Raw genomic sequence first — 23,293 nt, forward strand, 5'->3', positions numbered from 1 at the left:
CCCGCCCTGTTGCAGCCCCGTTCCATCCCTGCCTAGGAAAAAAGTGGAAAATAATTTTGTTCTTAAAAATAGTAACAGTCAGGGGAAGGTGGGGATCTCGAGTGACGCTGGGAGCTTAGGGACGCGAACACTTGATGAAGTGTGTTGATTAGGTGGCCAGCCTCACAGGGGCCGAGGTCGGGGCAGGCGTGTCGCAGGCGGTTGACAGCTTGGGCCACCGCTGCGGAAACGTCGGGGCGGGGACTCACCTGCCGGGCGGCGCTGCGGCCGCCTCACTCCGCCTCAGCCTTCTTCTCCTCGGACATCTCCACCGACAGGATCTGCTCGCCGGGCTCGGGGCCCGGGCTCATGCGGATCCGCACCGAGGGCTCCTCTGGCCTGGGCGTCCCCTCCTCACCTCCCTGGGGACTCCCGGGGGACGCAGGCGGCGGAGAGCGTTGGGCCGGGGGATCCAGGGGCTCCGGGGGTGTGGGCTGGTCTGGGGGTGCAGGTTGGTCTGGGGGTGCGGGCTGGTCTGGGGGTGCAGGCTGGCCCAGGGGTGCAGGCTGGCCCAGGGGTGCGGGCTGGTCCGGGGGTGCGGGCTGGTCCGGGGGCGCGGGCTGGTCCGGGGCGGCCGAGCCGGCCTCTCCAGCGGCATCCTGAGCTCTCTTGGCCTGGAATCCGGAAAGGGTGACTCGTGAGGCACAGTCGGTCCAAGGGGTCTTGAACACCTTCCTGTTCCCGCCTTCTCCCCGACCCCCGCCCCGCAAGAAGACAGCAAAGTGCGCAGGGGGCGAGATCTAGCAGATCAGCCTGAGCCGCATCAGGGCTATTTGGGAGAAACAACAGCCGCAACGGGGAAGTGCAAGGAGCAGGTTGGATTTCAGGGAGGGTCTTGGGCATGTTTTAGATCGCTGCTGCCGGGCTGGAAGGCGGGGTGAAGTACCCAGTTCAAGGGCAAAGCCCTGTCCCTGCGCTGTTGAGGAAGGCGGTGACCTGGGGGGAGCCGCCACCAAGGCCTCTGCAAAGGCTGAAACATCCTGCCCCGCCCCTTTACCTGGAGTCTGTGTTCCGGGAGGTGATGAGCCGAACTCCAGGCAAACAAAGTAAAGGGTGACGAGGGCAGGAGCCAGTGGGGCGACCTTTCTGGAGGGTCTTAAAGGTTGAGACCCTCAGGGGAAGAATGGGGCTCGGTGCCACTGGCATTGGGCAGAGCTGACCTATGTTTGGGGACTTGGTGGGCACCTCCAGCCTCTGGCCTGTGCTGCCTGCCATAGACGTTGGCCACCGTCTGTGTATCAGCAGGGAACTGGGGAAAAACCCAAGCTTCTGTGAACACCTGTGGCCCCTCCTGCTCTGTGGACTCCATCTCTGCACGAAGGAGACTGGAGAGGGAGCAGCTCCCAGAGGAGGAGGCCGCGGTGATCCTCAGCCGCCCGAGACCCACGTGAGGTGGCAGAAGTGAATTTAAAGTGAGAGCAGCCAATGTGCTTGTGAGGAACAGAGACCCCCCCACCCCAAGTCTGCCCAAGTCATAGGGTGTTGAAGGAAGGGAACAGAGAGCAGGGACAAAGATGTTCTTAGGACTCAAGGCAGCCCTGGGGACCTGCTGCTCCCCCTGTCTTGGTGTTTCTACATGTTTTAGGTGCATCTGTCCCACCCTCCTCTGTCCACCCTAAACTCTGACAATGCGCTTCCAGGGCAAGATGCTCAGATGGTGACCATTGTGACACTTCCTGAAGCCTCATGCCATGAATGGACCAGAATGGGACCAGAATGGGCAGGCTAGTAAAGTGCTTTGCCATGTTCCAAATGCTTTTACAAAAAGCATCCAAGGGTTCCTGCTTGATCTTTACAACCCCACGGGGCAACTACGAGTGATCTGGGTCTCAGAAAGCGTGAGCAGCTTCCCGGGGTCTCAGAGCTAGCAGGTGACAGAGCTGGGATTTGGACCTGTGTCTCAGGACTTCTAGTTAAGATCTCCTTGCACTCTGCCGCTCTGCCCTGGCTGTTCTAAATTGGAGGGGCAATGCCTTTTATTAGAGCACTCATGCAAATCTCATTCACGTCTCAAAGCTGCCCCAGCGAAGACCTAACGCTTAGGAGCAACAGACCCATTTCAGCTACAGCCTTTCACTGTACTGAGAGACTCTTTTTTATTATTATTTTTAAAATTTCATTTATTTATTTAATGAGATAGGGTCTCACTCTTGCTCAGGCTGGTCTCGAACCCCTAAACTCAAGGGATCCTCCTGCCTCAGCCTCCCAGAGAGCTAGGATTATAGGCGGGAGCCACCGCGCCCAGCCCCTGAGAGATTCTTGAAGTTCACGTCTACTCAGCCATTCACAGCAGCCAGGGCTAAAGACCCCACCAAGCCACTGTGACCTTGACAGTTTGTGAGCCAGGCAGTTGTGTCTTTCCTCAATTGGGGGCCATTGGTAGCTATATCTGGAGAATGTCTTGGAACCCTAAGTGGCTTTGATGTCACTCACTAAACCCCTGTTGTCAAACGACCTCTGGATGGGTCCCCTGGACTCTAACACCAGCCTGGATTGAGACTGAGTTTGTCACGTCCCTTTGAACTCTGTCATGTAGACGGTTGCCCTGCTCCGAAGAGTCCCTGCCACTGAGCCCCCACCTAACCCCAGTCCCTCTCCGCTTTCCCGGCAGCCTTCCGAAAGGACGGTCGTGATCAGACATAATTAGTGTAATCATTCTAATTGGCATTCTTGGCTTTAGTCACAGAAAAAACTCCCAGAGCTAATTTTAATGTTCCCTTTGGATTTACGGGGGCAGAGGTGGTTGGCACCGGGCCTGTCTATGAGGCTTTTCCTTTCAGATATTTTAAACTGTCACAGACACAATATTAACTATGACGCATCACTGTCGTCTGGAGAGGGACCTTCCCCTCCCACACCTTCTCCGTCCTCCTCTGCAACAGCGCCCGGGCTTCTTCAGAGATCCTCCTCGCCCCGACTCTCACTTCAGGGGTGGGCACGTGACCCAGGCCTCCCAGAGCACCACAGCCCCCTGGCCACACTGAATGGCTCAGGAGTTGGCATGTGAGCCAGTTTGGGCCAATGACGGTGAGTCCTGGGCCTTTTGCTAGAATCCCTAGGCAAGAGCACTTTCTGCTGGAGTGACTACAGCAAGAGGATATGATCCTAGAACTCTCGGGGCCTGCCTGCAAATGGAGCCATCACTGAACAAGGCGGAGATGACAGAATGGGGAACCTAGTCCCGCTGGCATCATCTGGGCTTCTGGATCCATCCTTGCCTGAACTTTTCAATTAGATGACGCCGCAGGTCCCCGTTTTCTCAGGCTAATCTGAGCTTGCACTCTATCACTGGCAACCAAATGAGTCCTGTTAGAAAGAAGCGGGGGGAAAGCCCCTAAACCTAAATGTGTGGTCCACTCTCCCAGGTCCCTCGGCCTTGTCCCTGGCAAGTACCTGACGTGGCAGGGTGGCTGGGTCCCGACCGCGTTACCTGTTCCAGCAACTCTTGCTGTTTGGCGGCCGCCTCCAGCGCGGCCAGCTCTTTGAGTCGAGCCCTGAGGTGGGCCAGCTTGCCTCCTTTCCCCGCCTTGCCCCCCATCTTTCCGGTCGCAGCAAGGGCAGTGCTGAAGAGCTTCGGGGTGCCCGCCCGGGGTGGAAGGATGAGCACGCTCTTCTCCTCCTTGGGCTTGTTGTTACTCCTCAGCATGCGCCTGCAAGACAGTGGCATCCACTTACGTCACAAGCTCGTTTGGGGAGGAGCTCGAGGAGGAAAGGAAATCTCGTTTATGGAGAATTCTCTGGCCAGTGATTTCCCAGGGCTTTTCCTAGACCAAGTGCAGAGCTGAGTGCTTTACGCGCAGTATCTCATCAAATGATCAGAACAATGTAATGAGTGGGTCTCAATGTCTGCATCTTAAAGATGAGGAAACTGAGGCTCAGAGAGGTTGAGGAACTTGTCTAAGATCACACAGGGAGGAAATTCCAAAGGGCATTTTAATATATGGAATCAGAAATAAGATGCCTAGATGAAAAAGGACCCAAAGGTTTTTCCTTCTCCTTCTGCTTTATTGTCACTTCCCTGTCATCACCATCACAGTTATCAGCACTTACTGAGTGTCCATATGTGTCAGGCCCTCTGCTCTGTCCTTTACAGCCACTCTTTGGTGGCCCCCATAATCCCCCCTTCCTGGTGTTCATGCTTCTGTGTCACCTCCTCCTCTTCAGAATGAGTGGGACATGGGACTTGCTTTTAACCAACAGAGTACAACAAGGGACATCATTTGTGTGAATGTCACATAGGATGGTGATCTCTGTCTCGCAAGGAGACTCCCCCTGCCGACTGTGATGAAGCAGGCAGCCGTGCGGAAGGAGGCCCACGTGGCAAGAACCCGAGGGCGACAACTAGCTAGGAACCGAGGTTCCCAGTCCTACACCTCAAGGAACTGAATTCCACCAACAAGCATGTGATCTTAGAAGCGGGTCCTTCCCCATCAAGACTTGAGATGAGGCCGGGCGCGGTGGCTCACACCTGTAATCCCAGCACTTTGGAGGCCAAGGAGTTCACTTGAGCCCAGGAATTCGAGACCAGCCAGAGCAACATAGTGAGACCCTGTCTCTACAAAGAGTAAAAATAAAAAATCTAGCCAGGTGTGTTGGCACACACCTGTAGTGCTAGCTATTCAGGAGGCTGAGACAGGAGAATCGCTTGAGCCCAGGAATTTGAGGTTACAGCGAGCTATGATGACACCACTGCAGTCCAGCCTGGGCAACAGAGCGAGACTCTGTCTCTTAAAAACAAAACAAAAAAAAAGACTTCAGATGAGACCCTGCTCTGGCTGACACCTTGATGACCTAGCTAGGCTGTCCCCAAACTTCTGACCCAATCCTCATAAGTAGGTCTTATTATTCACCCTCATTTCCGAATGAAGATATGGAAGTCCAGAGGAGGTGAGTAACTTTCCCAAGGCCACATAGCCAGGAAGTGGAATTCAAACCCACACATCTGACCCCAGCACCCCAGATCCTAATGACCACAAAGGAACATCGTGGCCATTGTGTTCTCGGATGCTGGCAATACTCCTGTGACATCAAAAAGTCTGGGATTATTGTGGCTCTGACAGTTGGTGAAACTGAGGCTCAGAGTGGGGAGAGTGACACGTTCAAGGGTACCAGGAAGTGGCAGAGGCAGAATTACAACCCAGATATGATGCAATGTTCCACCCTGTTTCTCTAAGTAAGGATAGAATTTTCCATCGAACAGAGTCCTAGCCTCTTACAGGGAATATTTCACTCTACAACCATGTGATGAGTGGTTTGGCTCAAGAACAAATGAATTTCGCCTGCAATCAGCGAGCTTAGACAATGAATTGGCAAATTCATTCATCAGGTTCCAGCAAAACTTATTTGTTTAAAAATGAGGCCGTTCCTGGCTGCTCATCTAATCAGAGGCAATGGGTTTAAATTGTGTATATTGATATTAATCGCCCAGGATTTGCACTGCCTAGCTGGGGCTCCCCCGGGAGAACACAAACATGATTCATCAGAGGCCTCTTACACGCCAGCCAGGCACAGTCCCTGTGTTATTTGAGTCCATAATTCACAGCGTGACAGCCGAGCACTGTCCCCATGTTATTTGAGTCCATAATTCACAGCGTGACAGTCCACAGGAAGGCTCAGCGTGGTGCTAAAATGACACAAAAGAACTATCTCATGGACGTTTGCTGATTGCTAATGGCTGTCTCTGTTTTGAAACACTGAACTGGCTTCTGGGACATTTCCAGGTTAGGGAAATTTATCCTCATTTTCAGATGATGTATCTTCCCTATAATTAAGATAAAACAGTTGACCCTGGGGCAAGTGACATGCATAAGACCTCATCATCCCCCTTTTGGAGTGGCCAAGACAGAGATCTGAGCACTTCACTGTTTGGGGCCTCGGGTCCCCCATCTGTAAAGGTCGGGGATCGCACAGCACAGAATCCCACACGTGGGCCCTCTGGTTCTCAGAGGTGTCTCTCCCTTGATGAGCAGGACTCACACATGATCCCCAGTCTATCTGGCCCAGCCTGCCCCAGTCCCAGGCCCTCTGTGCTGCAAGGCCCATTAGCTCCGCCCCCTTCTCCCCTCCCCCCTCCTATGCCACGGCCTTCTCCAGCACGGGGCGCCAGGGCACTGTCAGGAATGGGGTCCAATGCACTGCTCTCAGGACGGCCCTGCAGGGTCCCAGCTGACTTGCCAAACCCTCACCTAACCCACCCAGGGGGATGGAATGACAGCCATGAGCATGGATTTCCTGAGCCTCGTTCTTCTTGAGGGTGGCAGGGAGAGAGGATGGGGAGACCTAGTGCTGGTTTTCAGACATAAGCAGTTGCAGCTCACGACCCGCAGTAATTTCGTTCTCTGTGAACACTGAATCAGCAAATACCGAGACATTGCTCCTGGGGGAAATGCAGGGCTGGGTTTCTGCAAGCCTGTCATCACCATAGTCACCATCCCATTAACACATAAACTCGTCTTGTGTGTGTTTCTGTCTAAAGACATCTTAGTTAACATCATTGTTGCTTCATTAACATCGAACGCACAGCCAACAGCACAATTCGTGCCCGAGCGAAGCTTATCTGACACGAACATTTTCTGGGTCAGGCACATCACAGCCTTCTTGTGCTTAGGAACATGAAGCACTTCAGCTCTGTGTTGGGGGCCATTTTAAACAGTGAAATCACCAACGAAGTGCACAAATATGAGGAAAATGTGGCATTAAACAGACCATGAGAAGACACCTGTTTACTGTACGAAAGCCGTAGAAGGCAGAGCTGGGACCTCAGCTGGGAACATGCACTCCAGGTGACTCAAATTATTCGCCACTCTGTGCATGTCCACAAAAGCCTGTAAGCATCGAGTCTGGGGTCACGAATGCACGTTAGTGAGGAGGTGAATTGGCAAGCATGGAGTCGGTGAGTAATGACGATCTACTCTACTTCCCTGTCCCCGGGAAAGGAGGGGCCGGCACTCAGCGGATGTGAGAGGGAGCGTGGGCAGGTTTTGTGGGAATACTTGGCATAGACTGGCCTTTGGAAGGCTCCAGTGTAGTCCCTGAGAGCGGCCAGGTGAGATGAGTTAGAGGGCAGCTTTCTTCCCCAGGGTACCTCAGCGCCTTGCGTGTACGATACTGGAATATCAACACTATGGAAGCTGCCAAAGGGATCTTGTGAAAATCTGATTCACATCAAGTCACTCCTCTGTATAAAACCCTGCATGGCTCCCATCTCCTTCCAAGTAAAAGCCAAAGCCATTACAGCCCTTGTCTGCAAGGCCCAGCCCAATCTCTCCCCCTCGACTTCTCTGATGCCACAACAAGCAACGCCAATTTTCTTGTTGTTCTGCCACCCACACACTGAGCCTGCTCCTCCTCAGGGGCCTTGCACATGCGGTTCCCTCTGCCTGGAAAGCTCTTCCCTGCAGACAGTCCCCCAGCTCCCTCCTTCACTCTGTGCAGGTCTCAGCTGAAATGCCACCTCTTCAGAACAGCTTCCCTTGACCTGCTTAGCGCAAATATCTCCCTCCATCACCTCTTTCTCCTCGAGTGGCTTTGTGTCTCCCCATAGCCCTCAGCCCCCGCTGACACATCACATAATCATTCATTTTTCCATTGTCAGTTTCCTGAGTAAAATGTCAGCTTTGTTTGGTCCCTCCGTGCCCCCAGGGCCTAGAACTAGAATTGTGTACTCGATAAATTACTGCGTTGTATGCATGGGTGTTGGCGAGTGTGTTCCCGTTATTATGACCATAACAATTGTGGTTTATTTATGGCATCATTTCATAGAGTGAAGTGGAGAGCAAGAATATGCGATAAAAGGCAAGGGAGGAAAAATCAGATGTGTGGATTAAAAAGGTCTTACCCAATTGAATTACAGAGAGAATTTGGTGGATAAAGAGGAACAGTGATCATTATTAGCATGTATCGAACTCTCCCAGATGCCAGGTGCCCCACTGCAGACATTCCTGCCCACTATTTTATTTAATCTTCACAACAGCAAAGGAGAAGGTTAACACCTTAATTTTACATAGTTGAAAACTGAGACCAGAAAAGTTAAGTAACTTTCCCAAAGCCACACAGCCAGTACCTCCTGTGGAAGATCTGAGCCCCGCCAGTCTCCCACGCCTATGGTGAGTGTCCTATCACATCGTGCCGCCTCTGTTGCTCAGTTTGAAACCTGATCTTAAGGGTTCAAAAGCAAAAACCTACTTTTCTTAAAAAAAAAAAAAGAGTTACCTGTTCCCCAATAATGCAAAATACAGATGCACAGGTGCGTTGTAGCACTGTTTGTAATTGCGAAATGTTGGAAATACCCTAAATGTCACAGGAATGCCCTGCAACTAGGGAAAGGAATGAGGACGCGGTCTGCGGACGGACAGAAAATGATTTCCGGGATTCGTTGTCAATGTGAAAAAAAGCAAAGTACAGAAAAGAATCTCTAGTATGCTACCTTTTGTGTAAGAAGCAAGGGGTAATATGAAAATGTTCACAGATCCGCCTATTTGTGCAAAAGGAAACACAGGAAGAAAAAGGAAAAAACATGAACTAACGAGATTGGTCACCTATAGAGGGTGGGTGACAACAAGGGCAGGGAAAGTTGGGACACTTTTCTGAGTAGACCATTTCGTAGAGTTTTGACTTCTGGAAACGTGTTAATGTTTTACATACTCAAAACAACGACAACAACAAAATCAACAAGGATCTGTGGCCGGGGGAGCCCCAAAATAAAATGCAAACTGAAACAAACGAATATACCTGTATTTTGCAATAACCGCATTAAGGGGAAGAGGGGTGAGAACGAATGCGAATAGCTTGAACACAATTCCGCACTCGGACTGAAGACACAAAGAGCCGCATCCAGTGTGGAACTCCACTTAGAAGGCTTACTTTTTTTTTTTTTTTTTTACAGTGGTATGGGAATTCTGAAACTGTGTTTGTCAGTCTTGGAGGGATTTACAAGTATGGAAAAGGAGAGGATAAGAACGAACTCTGTGCTGTTGGACTGGAATTGTTTTATAGATAGATCGATCAATAGGTAGACATGGACAGAAGAATCAGTGTTGACATATACATGTATATGTGCGTACAGATATGTCTTAATATGTGTATACTTGTATTTATACATACAGGTAAGCATGTGGGTGTGTTTCTTAGGTCTGCCCCCGAGGAGGCCTAGTCGCACCCCAGCAGCAATGAATGCACCCAGGACTCGGATCTTGGTTTCTAAAAACCATTTCCCACTAACAGGAATCAAGGCTCCTTGGAGAAATGGCCATGTCCAGGGGCGCAGCAGGGAAGATGAGGGCAGGCAGAAAAGAAAATTAAAAAAAAGAAAGCTATCAAAGTCACTACTGGGACAATCAGCAAATCTGAAGGTGGATTAGGGATGAGATGAAAGAGCTTTGTTCCAATACCACATTTCCTGATTTTGATGAAGGTACTGTGGGTGGGTAAGAGGAAGTCCTTGTCTTCAGCAATCTTTTTTTAACTGAAAAAAAAGTTACATACCTGGCCTTCTTTCGGAGCAACTTCTGAGACTCAGGATAATGCACCAAAATTTCGTTCAGGTCCTTCTTATCGAGAATGAAGAGGTTGGCAAAGCCGTGGGCCACCACGTTAGCTGTGCGCCGATTCCCGCCCCCAACCGCCAGCAAGCTGCGCAGAGAAGGGAAGGGTGAGACCCTTCGGAGGCCGCACTCCCCCTGCACAGCGTGGCCCCACGCAGGTGAGAGCCTGCCCCTCCGTGCATCAGCAGGTGCCGGTGCCAAACCACACCACCTTCCTCCGTTCCACCCACAGGCCACCCCCACCCTCCCCTGCCCCCTCCCTGTCCCCAGCCTTGGCCAGGGCCCCTCATCTTACCCCAGCTCCCCCCTGACCTTATCTCTCCAAACACAGATCCAGCTTTTAGCGTCACCAGCACGGATGTCCCATCAGGGCCGCCCAAAACCTGCACCTGCCCCGCCTGGATGATGTACATCTCGCGGCCAATCTCCCCCTGAAACAGAGAAGCCGGCGAGTCCCTCTGCCCATCCCCCAAAGCCACCAGAGCAGCAGCCAGTGCCGGGCCCGGAGGCTGGAGGCCCAGCAAGGAGGAACCCAGGCTGGGCGCTGGCCCTGCCGCCATGACGTGGTGTATGGTGTGGGGCCAGTCGCTTCCCTGCCGGGCCTCAGTCTCCTCATCTGCGCACTGGGCAGAGTGACCACCCCTTGCCCTGCCGAACTCACAGGACTATGGTGGGGAGTTAGTGGTGTCATGGAACAAGTCACCTGGGAGGTGCAGGTGTATTCCACAAGTTTCCAATTAGCCCCACGTGCAGGCATGGCACACCCAGTAGTGGTCCACACCATAAACTCCTATCCATGCGTAGCACTTACCAGGAGCTTGGTAACTGCGACAGGAATGATAACAACAGCAACAATGATAAAGTCCAGCAGGTCCATAACATTTTTTCTGGGCCAGGCACTCACTGGTCTAATTGCTTTATGTGATTACACCCACCTAATTCCCAACAAGCCTCTGAGGCAGGATTACTCTCTGCCCAAGGTCACAAATTTAGGATGAGGCAGAGTGGGATTTGAACCCAGACAATCTGATTCCAGAGTCCATGGTTGTTATGGGTTGAATTTTGTCCCCGCCCCAAAATTCATATGTTGAAATCCTCATCCCCAGCAACATTTTGGTAACAGGGCCATTGCAGACGTCACAGCTTTAATGAAGATGTAGTCATCCTGGAGTAGGGTGGGCCCCAATCCAGTATGACTGGTGTCCTTATAAAAAGGGAAATTTGGACACACAGATAGGCATAGAGGGAAGATGATGGGAGGAGACACAGAAAAGTGGCCGCCGCAAGCCAAGGGACAGTTGTGCTGTATAATGGCAGCCCTAGCAAACCAACACAGTGGTCTTAATCCCACATTAAGCTGAATGAATGAATGAATGAATGAATGAATGAATAGCTCGCTCTGGACTGCAATCAGAAACACCCAGTCTGCCACGTGCCTTCCCAGACTCACGCCCTCATAGGCCCCTGCACTGGCCCACTACCTGTCGGCCACCCCTGGCGTGGTTAAAAGGGGCAGAGACCTGATCACAGAGGAGGTCTACAGAAAATATAATAAATAAAAAAATTTTAAAGGTGGGTAGAGAGCAAGGACGGTAACTTGGTTACACTTTTGATTTATTCAACACACATTTCCTGTGCATCTCACACGTGCATGGCCCTCTTAACAAAAAGGAGGACGGTTTCGTCTGTTTCTGTGCACAGAAACAGCAGTGGGAGGGCGGGGGGACCCTCACCTCACTGGCCAGCCCCCTCGCTGTCTCAGAGAGGTTGTTGCGGAGCAAAACTGGACAGCAGAGGGCGCTGTTCACACGCGCTCACCAAGTGCTCAATTTAACTTGCAGACTCCCTGCCCAACGCCTGGTTCACCTTTTCTCATCTAAAGCAAACGCTACGTTACCCACGACGATGACAGCAACAGCGCCTGCACCTATTCTGTGCCAGGCACGGTGCCAAACTGTATGCACGTCTTATTCAATCCTCACAACTATAAATATCCCCACTTTACCCATGAGAAGAGCAGGACTCAGAGAGGGTAAGCCACGTGCCCACGGCTACACAGCGAGGAAGTGGCTCCAATGACAGAAAAGTCACTCTATTGTTCCCAGACCCCTCTTGGCCTCCCTAAGACTGCAGCTTTAAATTCTCAGCCATCTGCAGCATCTTTTCTCCCTCTTCCCCTAGCTCTCTGCTTCCAGAAACTTCACTGCTGCATAGCATAGAGCCTGGAGACAGAGGCCTTCCAGAGACGGGGGTTTCCAAGTCTCACAGAGCCTGCCTGGGCAATATCGTCAGCCCTGTTCACACTCCCAGCCTCTTTTATTAGGGGGCGCCCGGATTTGAACCGGGGATACACCCAGCCTCGTTAACAGCTGTGTACAAGAGCACTGAGACTTGGGTTCCTGCCCCCCACCCCCTCCCCTTACTCACTGAGTGACTTTGGCCTCACCTGGGATGCCAAGGACAGGGAGCAGAAAGAGCTCTAGACACTGTTGTTCTAGAGTCAGTGGGTGGTGCCAGGCAGGGAAGGGAGCCTGGGGTAGGGCAGTGGGCAGCGGTGGGGCCTGTGGCATCAGGAGAGGGCACGATGCCCCCCATGGGGCAGCCCTTCCTGCACTGCAGCTGGCTCTCGCTATTTGGGAAAGTGGGACCCCTGTGAGCAGATTTGCTGTGTTCAGCAGAGATCTGGATCTTTATGTGAAACCTTCCAATGTTTAAAGGTTGGGGACTAATTCCACTCTTTTTTTTAAAGATTAGAAAAAAAACCCACAAAATATCTGGGGGCTGGATCTTACCCAAGGGCCACCAGTTTGCAGCCTCTGACCTTGGCCCACTCCGTTCCTGATGGGAAGACCGAGACCCTGGAAGCAGTTCCACCTGCACGGTCAAGGCCCTGCCCCTCTTCAGGCTCCTCGGTTTCCCTTTCTGTACGGTGGGGGTCCTCATCCAGACCCCCGTGGTCCCAGGTGGAGAGAGCCGTGGAACTGCTTTGCGAAGCCCGAGGCACATTTGTGTTCGCTGCCTAGAGCTGATAAAGCCTCCTAATCCGCTGCGGGGCCAGGACACCGGTGCATGGAGCTGCAGCCGCCTCTCTCCCTCCCCAACAATCCTGCTCTGCCTGGGCTTGCCAACCTCGCTGGGCCTTCACCCGTGCCCCCTCCAGCCCAGCTCCTTGCAAGGCAGGGGGGGTTGCAAATCCCAGATGCCCCTGCAGCCGCCTCACCTTCTTGCACACGTAGTCATTGGGCAGGTAGACGACAGAGCGAAGCCTCTTCAGCATGTCAAAGATCATCTGCCGGTCACAGCCCTGTCCCGAGAGGAGGGGAAAGGAACTGTTTAGAGGGAGGTTTGGGCTTGGAGCCCCGCGGAGCGCCGAGGGTGAGGGCGCTGGCGGGTGTACCTGAAAGAGCGCCACTTTGCTAACGATGTTGTAGTTCACATCGATGGCCAGGTCCAGCCGCATCTTGTCCGGAAGCTGCACCATCAGCTCTGACTCATCTGTGAACAAGACCTGGCAAGGGTCAGAGGCAACCGAGCCCCTCTCCACGCGCACATACGGCAAGGCCCCCCTGCACTGCTCACCTGGACACACCATTCCCCTGCCACATGGAACCACCCTAGATGCAGAGAGAGTCCTCACCTCCAGCCCTTTGCCGATACCGTTTCCTCTGCCAGAAACACCCCTGCGCACTTCACCGACTAACTCCTACTCATTCTTCAGAACCAGCACTAATGTCACCTCCTCCAGGAAGCCTTCCCTTGACATCTCCCACCCAGCTACTGTTAGCAGCCCCTGTGCCCCAGCTCTTATCACAGCCTTTATGGCAACTGTTGGTGATCCGTCTTCCCCACTCACACTGTGAGAACAACATTGGCTAGAACTCAACTCTACCAAAGGCTGGGTATGGTGGCTCACGCCTGTAATCCCTACCCTCTGGGAGGGTGAGGTGGGAGGACCACTTGAGCTCAGGAGTTCGAGACCAGCCTGAGCAAGAGTGAGACCCTGTCTCTACTAAAAATAGTAAATAATTAGCCAGGCGTGGTGGCGTGTGTCTGTGGTCCCAGCTACTCAGGAGACTGAGGCAGGAGGATTGTTTGAGCCCAGGAGTTTGAGGTTGCAGTGAGCTATGCTGATGCCACGATACTCTAGTGTGGGCAACAGAGTAAGACTCTGTCCCAAACATATATAGAAAAATAAAAAAGAAATAAAAAGTAAAGTCTATCAAGCACTTCTACAAGCTGGGCACTTTTTTACTAAGTGTTTTACAAAGATGATTTTATTAAATCCAGGAACCCAAGAGATACCCACCGCTACAATCCCTGCTTTACAGATGAGGAAAGGGCAGTCACTTGCCCCCAGCCATGCAGCACAGCGGGGTGGAATCACGATCCCACCCGAGCTGTGTGGCTCCAGCTTCAGGGCAGCAGGGGCTAAGACTGGCGCGCCCACCGTGGGGTCTGCAGTGCCATGAATGAATGAATGAATGGCTCCAGCTTCAGGGCAGCAGGGGCTAAGACTGGCGCGCCCACCGTGGGGTCTGCAGTGCCATGAGAGACAGACAGGGTGGACGAGGGAGAGAGAGGTAGGGGAGAGTGGAAGAGAGGGAGGAGGGGGGAGGGAGGGAGAGGAAATACTGAAAGATTTTCCTTCTTTCCTGACTTAAACTGTGCTTCCATCTTTGCTGGGGATGCACTTCAGGGTGGGTGCAGTGAGGCGGGCGGGCCCCAGAAGACAAGTCCCTCATTCTTCAGGGGTCTTGTGCCCGCCCAGCTTGAAGCACATCATGGGCCTCGCTGGGCCCCTCTCACATAAATTTTGGGGCCGCAGCCTCAGGGACACAGAGCATGAAGGAGGCCCCAGAAGGCCTCCAGGGCACCAGGCAACCAGAGCTGGCTGGGGCCGGGGTCGGAGAGGAGTCTTACCCAGCATGCCTTGCGATTGCCAAGTGTACTCGTACCAGGTCTTGACGCGGTTCTGCACGGACTTGGGGATCTTGTAGAAGTTCATGTACTTCACCGTGCTGTCCATGCAGCTGCGGTAGTAGGTCTGTCCTGCGGTGGCGGCCCCCACCACGTCTCTCATCTGGGGGAACATGTTAGGCAGGTCAAGGAAGCCACTGGGCCAGAGTGGGGCCACTCAGTGGGTTTGCGGACACGTCACTTTACACAGACCAGGAGCAGGTCTCATGGAAGTGGGGGGGGGGTGCCAGGGGTTGGGGAGAGGAAGGCAGATGTCCATGCACAGAGAAGGTTTTACTGACAGGAAGTTCTGCCTCCAGAGGAGTGAGACTGCCGGCCCCTGGGGTGGCTTCAGCTCCCTGGGACCAAACAAGGAGGGAACAGCTTGCTGGGCTGGGCTGATTCTGGGACAGCATGGCCCCTTGGTGTCTAACGCTGGAGGAAATATGGGCCCAGTGTACTGTTCCTCAGGGTGGGGCCCTTCAAAGGCAACTTTGAGGACCCCCAATTGTCGCTTCATGCACCGACTGGAATAGAAGATGCTGCCCCAGCATGTCAGAAACACCAGGGGTTTCTTTCAAAGGGAGCAGCCCAAATCCTTAGCCTTTGCAGAAAACCATTCAGCCCAGCTCATGCAGACACCCCGAAGGGACGGACATTTCAAACGGGAATGACCTCAGAGAGGGAACGGGAAGCGTGCAGGGTCCAGGCTCTTTCCCAGGCTTAGTCCAAAGGAACAGGCACAGAGGGTGACCTTCCTGGCAGTAGCAGGAGGGGACCCTACAGTCAGGTGGGAGAGAAGCCAGCCTGGCGCCCCAGGTACCTGTCCAATCATCACAGAGAAAGCAAAGACGCCCGTAAAATAGTTCAGCCCCTGGAAGATAATTTCAAAGAGTGTCCTGGGGTCAGGCAGCCCACCAATGGTGATGAGGGTCTTCACAGCAAAGTAGTAACAGCGAATGTAACTGGAGAGAGAAGAGAAAAGCATCTCGGTCACCAGAGGCCCCGATCTGCTGACCCTGGGTGTCCTGGCTCAGACACCCCTGATAGATGCATATTGTGCAAAAGGCAGAGACGCTTTATAGCCCATAAATGCAACACAAACTCTCTCACACGTGCAGAGCATGCTGCAGTTTGCAGAGCAGCTGTCTGGGTTGGTCGTGGATCTCACCCAACCCTGCAGGGACATGGTATCATCCTCATTTACAGATGTGGAAACTGAGGCCCCAGGAGATTTCTAAGAAGAGTTGGCAGGAGGATAGAGCAGGGTCTCTTGACTCCTGCTGGCTGGGCTCCTTCAACGTTCCTGTAATTGACATTGTCTTTCCCTTTGCTATTCCCTGTTGCGTTGGTTCATGGAAAGCAAGAGAATCATCAGACTAGGAAGATATCTTGAGGACCAACTTTTCTGACCCTCTCCCTTGCCCGACCATTTTCCAGACAGGGAAACCGAGGCCCCCAAAGGGAAAGGGGACACCCACGGTCACCAGCTGGCAACTTCCAGAGCTGGGACTAGAACCCAGGGTGCTGTCTGCTTCTCTGAGCTGTCATCCTGCCATCAGTAACCCCCTGACACAGGCTGTGACCCTTCAGGAAGGGAGGGTATGGGTGATGGGGTCCTACTGTGAGGTGAAAGGCATACAAAATGCCCCAAGTGCTGAATGTGGTCTGACTGTGACCCCCAGAATTCATGTGCTGGAAACTCAGTTCCCAATGCAATAGCGCTGGGAGGCGGGGCCTTTGCCCTCACGAATAAAGCCCATTATAAAAGGGCTTGACAGAGGGAATTTGATCCCCTTTTACCCTTCTGGCCCTTCTGCCATGTAAACACAGCATCCCCCCTCCACGGGGTGCAGGAACAAGGCACCGTCTTGGAAGCAGAGACTGAGCCCTTAACAGACACCGAACCTGCCCGCACCTGGATCTTGGACTTCCCAGCCTCCAGAGCTGGGAGAAATACATTTCTGTTCTTTATAAATTACCCAGCTTCAGGTGTTTTGTTAAATTAATAGCAGCACAAAATGGACTAAGACACTGAGCTTGTCTAATTATCACAAAGCAGCAAGAGTCCCTCACACACCTGTTCACACCTTCAGGCTGAGCCCTCCCCGAGGTGAGCAAAAGGGTGGCTTTTCTGCGCCTTCCTGGGCTCCGTTCACCAGCTATTTACGCAGCGTCGTAAACAGGACATGGGCTCTGGAGCCAGAATGCCAGGGCTCAAGCCCTGCTCAGCCACTTTCTAGCTTCACAACTTGGACAAATGACTCAATCTCTGCAAGCCTCAGTCTCCTTCCTCATAAAGTGGGGCAGGCAACAGAATACCCTCCCAGGCGACCATGAGGACAAAACGAGATGCTAGAAGAGCGCCTGGTACGCGGTGGGCTCTCAGCAAGCCGGCTGTCAAAGCCTTCACCATCACGGGTGCCTGCCACATGCCTGCAGTGCGGAAGGGGACAGACTCGCGCACGTCCTCAAGAAGCCGGCTGTCCAGCGGGGACAGGCTACTAATGTGCGACGAGTACTGGGAAGAGGAAACAGCGGTTGCTAGGGAGTGGCGGGGGCGGGGCTTGGGCAGGATGGGGCCTCCCTGCCTGTGCTTATCACCTGTTGCCGGCAAGTTTCAGGACAAGGCAAGACTGGCCCGGCCGCTCAAGCCCTGACATACTAGTTCTGGCCACTAGAGGGCGCATGAAGCAGCCATTGACAGAGTAGCTCCCAAGCCTGTGATGCAGGTGCCGCTGGGCCACCAACAGAGAGGACACAGGAGCAATGCCCACAAATCTCTGGCTTCTCCCCAGATCCTGGTTGAAAGCATCTTCCGTTGTCACGACACATCTTAGGGGCCTCCCTAAAGTCCCGGTATCCCATGCTACTGGGTCTGTGGGGACCCCCCATGCCGAGTCTGAGCAGAAGCAGGGCAGGAGGGGCCCGGAACAGGATGTGGGACCAAACGCACACAGGGACTTGAGGCCTTGAGCCCTCCACAAATGGTGGCTTTTTCAGAGCGGTTATTTTTCACGCGACTGGACTTCTCAAGAATTCTCCTTCGCTACTTGTACTGTGTTTCCTGTGTTGGGGTTCCCTGCAGGACGGCATTTGGAAGAGTATTGCTGCCAAGAAAGGGCGCCCTCCTACTGCGCGGCAGCCAGAGCCCCTCCCCAGAGGGCCCTGCAGAAGGAGGTCCCAGCCAGTTGTCGCCTGTCCTCCCCTCCCCTGCTTGTCGTCCTTCCCAGGGCTGCCCAGTGGCAGTCGAGCCAGGCTTAGCCCCAGGGAGGACAGTTCTTAGTTCACTGGGGCACAAACCCCTTTGAGAACCTTAGGAGAAAGCTAGGACCCTTTCCCTAGAAAAGCCAACATATTATCAAAATTTAGTTCCAATTTCCAGGAGGGGTCGTAACCCCTTAATTCTCTCTGCCCCAGGTTACGAACTCCTTTCCCGGCATGCTGGCTTCCCCACAACAATAACCATAGCTAGGAAGTGGGGCCTCCTGTCCAGGAATGGTATGGACATGTGACACAGATTAATTTATCATTCCTTGTAAGAAATATGAACATAATACCACCCCCATTGTGCAGATGAGAAAACTGAGTCTCAGAAAGGGGAAGGGCGTTACCCAAGGTCACGGAGGTGGATTTGATGCAGAACTTGTGTTCTCCCCTTTGCATAGAAGGGGCTTCAAGTTCCCTCCCCGCCCCCTTGTGAAGGGTTGAAAGAATGAATGAGTGAATGAATGAAGGGTCTAATCACGGGCTCAGGAGCAGGGCTATGGATGGATCCATCCAAGGGGAACAGGGTGCAGGGCCACGGATGATGTGGGAGAGCGTTGGGCCCTGACCCCATCCCCGACACACTCCACCTGACAGTGGAGCCAGGAACTCCCCTCCTGCCTGCCAGGCTGCCCTGGTCTCTGGGACAGCTCTATAAAGGTGTGGCTCGCCCTCAGGCCACAGGCTCATTGCAGAAGGTGACAGACATGGCTGTGGTGGCCGAGGTTGGGGCATCCATACTGGGAAGGGGACATTCTGAACAAATAACCACTGTATGAAGAAGCCACCTTGGACGTGAGGGCCCCCACCTGTTCTGTGCCCACTGGAAGCAGGTACTTGGAGGCAGACATGGCGTTGACAGCTGGGCCGAGAGCATTTTGCATCACTGATGGGCACATCCCAGAGCGAGGCAGGGCCTACCTGAGGTGACTAACTCACCACTAGACCCTTCCTTCCTCCTCCTCCTCAGTACATGGCTGACTGAGTGCCGGCTGTGGCCTGGCACTGGGGCAGCGACTCAGACACATTGACTCCCCAGTTACCTCTTGGACATGTGAGTCCCATTTTCAGCCCCATTTTGCAGGCGAAGAAACTGAGGCCCAGAAAAGAGAAGTGACCTGTTCACTGCTGACAGGTGGCATCTGCTCCAGGAGTCAGGCCTGGGCCTCCTTGTCCCTAAAGCCTTGCTGTGACCCTCCAGACCCAGCCCTGCTCCTCACCCCACGTGCTTCTCTTCCTCCCACGCCACCTACCCTCCCCAGATCAAGCCAGTCCTTTGTCTGGAGGGGTTTGCTGCTCTGCCTGACATAGCGGAGTCCCCTAGGTGCTTGTCTGCTTCCAGCCCTCCTCCCGCCCTCCTCCCATCAGCGAGAGGGTGACCTTTCCGAGAGCCCCTCCCTCTGGTCACTCTCCTGCTTAAAGGCTTTGACAGGCAAGGGAGGTCGCTTTCAATAGGAGGTCGCTTTAAGGCTTTCAATCCAGCCTTAAAGAGAAAGCGGTGCATATATGGAAACTCTTTCTACTTTCAGGAAACCTAAAACTGCTCTAAAAAAATAAAGTCTGTCAATTAAAGTAATTTAAAAATACTTAAAAATGTTTGTACCCTTGGCCCTATTACCACTCTTGCAAGAAGCTATTGTGAGGAAACAGGCCCCAGGACAAAAATTCCAGGACAGAGATGCTCACTGCAGCGTCAGAGTGAAAACTTGGACACGCCCATGCGGCTGCCACGACGCGGGATGGTGGGGAACCAACAGCGTGGTTTTAAAGAACTTGATGACAAGAACATGTACAGAATATTATGCTATTTTGCTTCCTTATCGGTGACCTATTTTTTCACATTTTAACATTTCTAAAACCAGGATGTGTCTTACAATTCATGTGTATGCTTTTGTTTTTGTTTTTTTTTTTTTTTTTGAGACAGAGTCTCACTCATTTGCCCCGGCCGGCTAGAGTGCCGTGGCGTCAGCCTAGCTCACAGCAACCTCAAACTCCTGGGCTCAAGCAATCCTACTGCCTCAGCCTCCCGAGTAGCTGGGACTACAGACATGCGCCACCATGCCCGGCTAATTTTTTCTATATAGATTTTTAGTTGTCCAAATAATTTCTTTCTATTTTTAGTAGAGACGGGGTCTCGCTCTTGCTCAGGCTGGTCTCAAACTCCTGACCTTGAGCGATCCACCCGCCTCGGCCTCCCGGAGTGCTAGGATTACAGGCATGAGCCACCGCGCCCAGCCCATGTGTATGTTTAATGTAACATTCATTTTTTTTCCAAAAAGCTGAATTGACGTGATGCTGTGTCAGATAATTCACTGCATCTTAGAGTCAGAGAAATATAGCAGACTATGTTCCTGATCTTTCTTTTATAATCAGAAAAATATCCATATTTATATATGACATCATGTGTACAAATATGTCCATACGTATACATGTATATACATATATATGACAAAGAACAGCAAAAAAGAAACCTTTGCTCGGTCCTCATCACCTAAAGCAATGCTGCCCACAGGTGTGATAAAACATGATGCACTCTGCAGAGATAATTTATGATTTCCACGTGTGACCACCATTCTGAAAATGAGTAGTCGATAGTTACCTGCTGCACCGTGAGCCTTCCAAGCCGGCGTGTGTTTCACGCCTACAGCGCATACTAGCCGCACGGCGAGTGCTCAGCAGCCCCGAGTGGTTCATGGCAACCATACTGGACGGCTCAGCCCTAGAGGGCCAGGCTCAAACTGCGTGGGACAGCCGCTGGTATTACGGCCCTGTCTCCCTTTCTGGACACTTCCACACACCCACCCCCACAGCCACACCAGGCTGCTCCCAGATCCGGACTCCATTCTCTTGCAACTGTCGGCTTCCCTGTTCTTCCTCCTGGGTTCTCTGTCCCTTCTTTCTGCCCATCAGGGCCAAGATCGGACTTAACTTTTAATAACTTTTGGTGGAATTGACCGTGCTCACACCCACCTCCCCCGCCCCTCTGGGCACAAATCCCAGCCCTCTCAGTTATGAACTGTGTGACTTTGGGATCCACATCTGTAAAATGGGCAAGATCTTGTGTCATTGTTGTGAGTCGACATGTTAAGTTCTCTAAAGAGGGCTGGTACATACTAAGGGGTCTACAAAGCTTGCTGCTATTATTGTCATTGTCATCATCATCATCATTTTTGCATGTCTTGTAACATGACAGGTCTCTGGATCAGCAAATAGGTGTCACCTTGTTTGCCAGCTCCTGGGTAGTAGTGAGGCCCTGGGGGCTGCACTGAGAAGTCTTCTCTGGCCTCATCCCTCATTCCCGCTTGGCCGTGCCCATGGGCTGGACGGGTGGAGGCACATGAACAGCGTATTTGCCAACCCTACTAGACCTTGGGATGCTGAAAGGATCTTTCTTTTTTTTTTTTTTTGAGACAGAGTCTCACTCTGTTGCCTGGGCTAGAGTGCCGTGGCGTCAGCCTAGCTCACAGCAACCTCAAACTCCTGGGCTCAAGCGATCCTCCTGCCTCAGCCTCCCAAGTAGCTGGGACTATAGGCATGCGCCACCCTGCCCGGCTAATTTTTTCTATATATTTTTAGTTGTCCAAGTAATTTCTTTCTATTTTTTAGTAGAGACGGGGTCTCGCTCTTGCTCGGGCTGATCTCGAACTCCTGAGCTCAAATGATCCACCGCCTCAGCCTCTCAGAGTGTTAGGATTACAGGCATGAGCCACCATGCCCAACCTGAAAGGATCTTTCTAGCAAGCCTTGTTCACATCTGTACCCCACTGCCTGATGTGCGGCAGGTGCTCAGGACACCTTAGCACAGAGAAGACATGGGGACTTGGCCCTTGAACCTTATCCTGTCAGTGATCCCTTGGGAGCAAAGTGGTCCTGGCAGCACAGCAGCCATGGGATTCCTTCCGGGAGTCTCTGTGCTGGAATTGAAAAGCACAGGAATGCCACCCAGGCGTGGCCCCAGGCGGAAGACTGCGGCTCACCTGTTTCCTACACCGTCGTAAACCCAGTGAGTGGCGCCGATGCCCTCATAGTCCGATGCCCAGTAATAGAGACAGGAATTCAGATGCAGGCTGTAGAGGAGGTAGGCCGTGGTCCTGATGACCCTGTAGAAGAAGGGAGACCCATGAACACAGTGGCAGAGAGGGTGGCGGTGACATCTCGCTCAAGGGCCAGGACTACAAGGAATGAGCCAATCATCACTTCCCCCAGATCTCTGAGGTCCCCCCATTGGGGCCTGCATTGTCCTGCCCGGCCACCTGGAGGGATACACACCCAGCCAGTGAGAATCAACTAGTAACTGGGCTGGCCCAACTGGATGCATTTTTGGGACTGTGTCGATTAGGAATGGTGGCACTTAAATGGAACATTGTCAAGGCTTGGGCTAGACTTGGCGCGGGGTATCAGGGCTACCTGCACAGACAGGTTCTGGGGGTGCGGAGGGGCCAGAGGAGAAACATATCCACGGGGAGGAGTAAGGAGGAGACAGAGAGGTGCGGAGAAAGGAAGACAGAGGCTGTGCCCCCCGCCCCATGAGAGATGCGGACAGGAGCCTCGTGCCCCAAGCGCAGCCTGGCTGGTCTTGTGCCCCATCCTTGGTCGTCTGTGACACAGCCCACTGTGACCTTACAGCTACTTCTGTTCTGCTAGAGCTGGTTGGAGGCTTTAGTTCCCTAAGCTGAGACCAAAATGAGCATTCTGCTGGCAATGCTGGGAGCCCCTCACGCCAGCCTACGTGTGCCCTCATCACGATGCAGGGACAGGATATTCTTGGTTCGGAGAAGAGGAGGCTGGGCCAGGAAGAGCCCGGCTTCTGGTGGCAACAAGGCCTGGAGGGCTGGGGGCACCTGAGAGGGGAAGCAACGGGGGGGGAGAGAATGCCGTGCTCCCTCTGTTCTCGCCACAAACGTCCTGCGTCCTGTGTGTGTGTGTGTGTGTGTGTGTGTGTGTGTGTGTGTGTGTATGTGTGTGTGTGTGTGCATGGGGCGGGGGTCTCACCTGTAAACGTAGGCTTTGCTGAGGACGGATTCCAGGCGGTTGTTGAACTCGAAGAAGGCCATGTACTGCGAGAAGAGTGAGGTATATCAGAGCAGCCCCCGCCCCACGGGCACCAGGACCGAGGGCCCTTTCTGCAGCCCCAGGAGGAGGGGACGGGACAGTGAGTATTCAGACTCAGAGGTCTTCAGCCCCTGAGAGATGGAGGCTAGAAACTCCATTCAGGAATCTGATGAAAGCCATGGCCCACCAGAATCACGTTCTCATAATTTGCATATAATTTCAGGGGACACCGGGACCTGCCGAATCCTGCCATGAAACTTTCAGGGATGCATGTGTCCCAGGTTAAGGATGCTGTTTGGATGTTTACTTATGAAGAAAACTATTTGTAAAGAAACAGCATCCTGGCCGGGCGCAGTGGCTCACACCTGTAATCCTAGCTCTCTGGGAGGCCGAGGCGGGCGGATTGTTTGAGCTCAGGAGTTCGAGACCAGCCTGAG

General features: G+C 53.0%; 1 protein-coding gene across 1 annotated transcript in view; it reads right to left on the bottom strand.

Annotated features, from left to right (window-relative positions):
• Positions 1-272: 272 nt before the first annotated feature.
• CNGB1 (cyclic nucleotide gated channel beta 1) overlaps positions 273-23,293 on the bottom strand; it is a 65,840-nt gene continuing 42,819 nt past the window's right edge. Inside the window, exons 28-38 of the mRNA XM_012647840.1 lie at positions 22,797-22,861; positions 21,782-21,904; positions 15,361-15,502; positions 14,502-14,661; positions 12,979-13,076; positions 12,802-12,885; positions 9,894-10,012; positions 9,523-9,669; positions 3,470-3,689; positions 525-653; positions 273-458 (exon numbers count right to left, since the gene is read on the bottom strand). Coding sequence (XP_012503294.1) covers positions 273-458; positions 525-653; positions 3,470-3,689; positions 9,523-9,669; positions 9,894-10,012; positions 12,802-12,885; positions 12,979-13,076; positions 14,502-14,661; positions 15,361-15,502; positions 21,782-21,904; positions 22,797-22,861 — 1,473 coding nt within the window. The remainder of the gene's footprint in view (positions 459-524; positions 654-3,469; positions 3,690-9,522; positions 9,670-9,893; positions 10,013-12,801; positions 12,886-12,978; positions 13,077-14,501; positions 14,662-15,360; positions 15,503-21,781; positions 21,905-22,796; positions 22,862-23,293) is intronic.

The sequence above is a fragment of the Propithecus coquereli genome, unplaced genomic scaffold (genome assembly GCF_000956105.1).
Source record: "Propithecus coquereli isolate 6110/MARCELLA unplaced genomic scaffold, Pcoq_1.0 Scaffold272, whole genome shotgun sequence".
In the NCBI taxonomy this organism is placed as follows: Eukaryota; Metazoa; Chordata; class Mammalia; order Primates; family Indriidae; genus Propithecus; species Propithecus coquereli.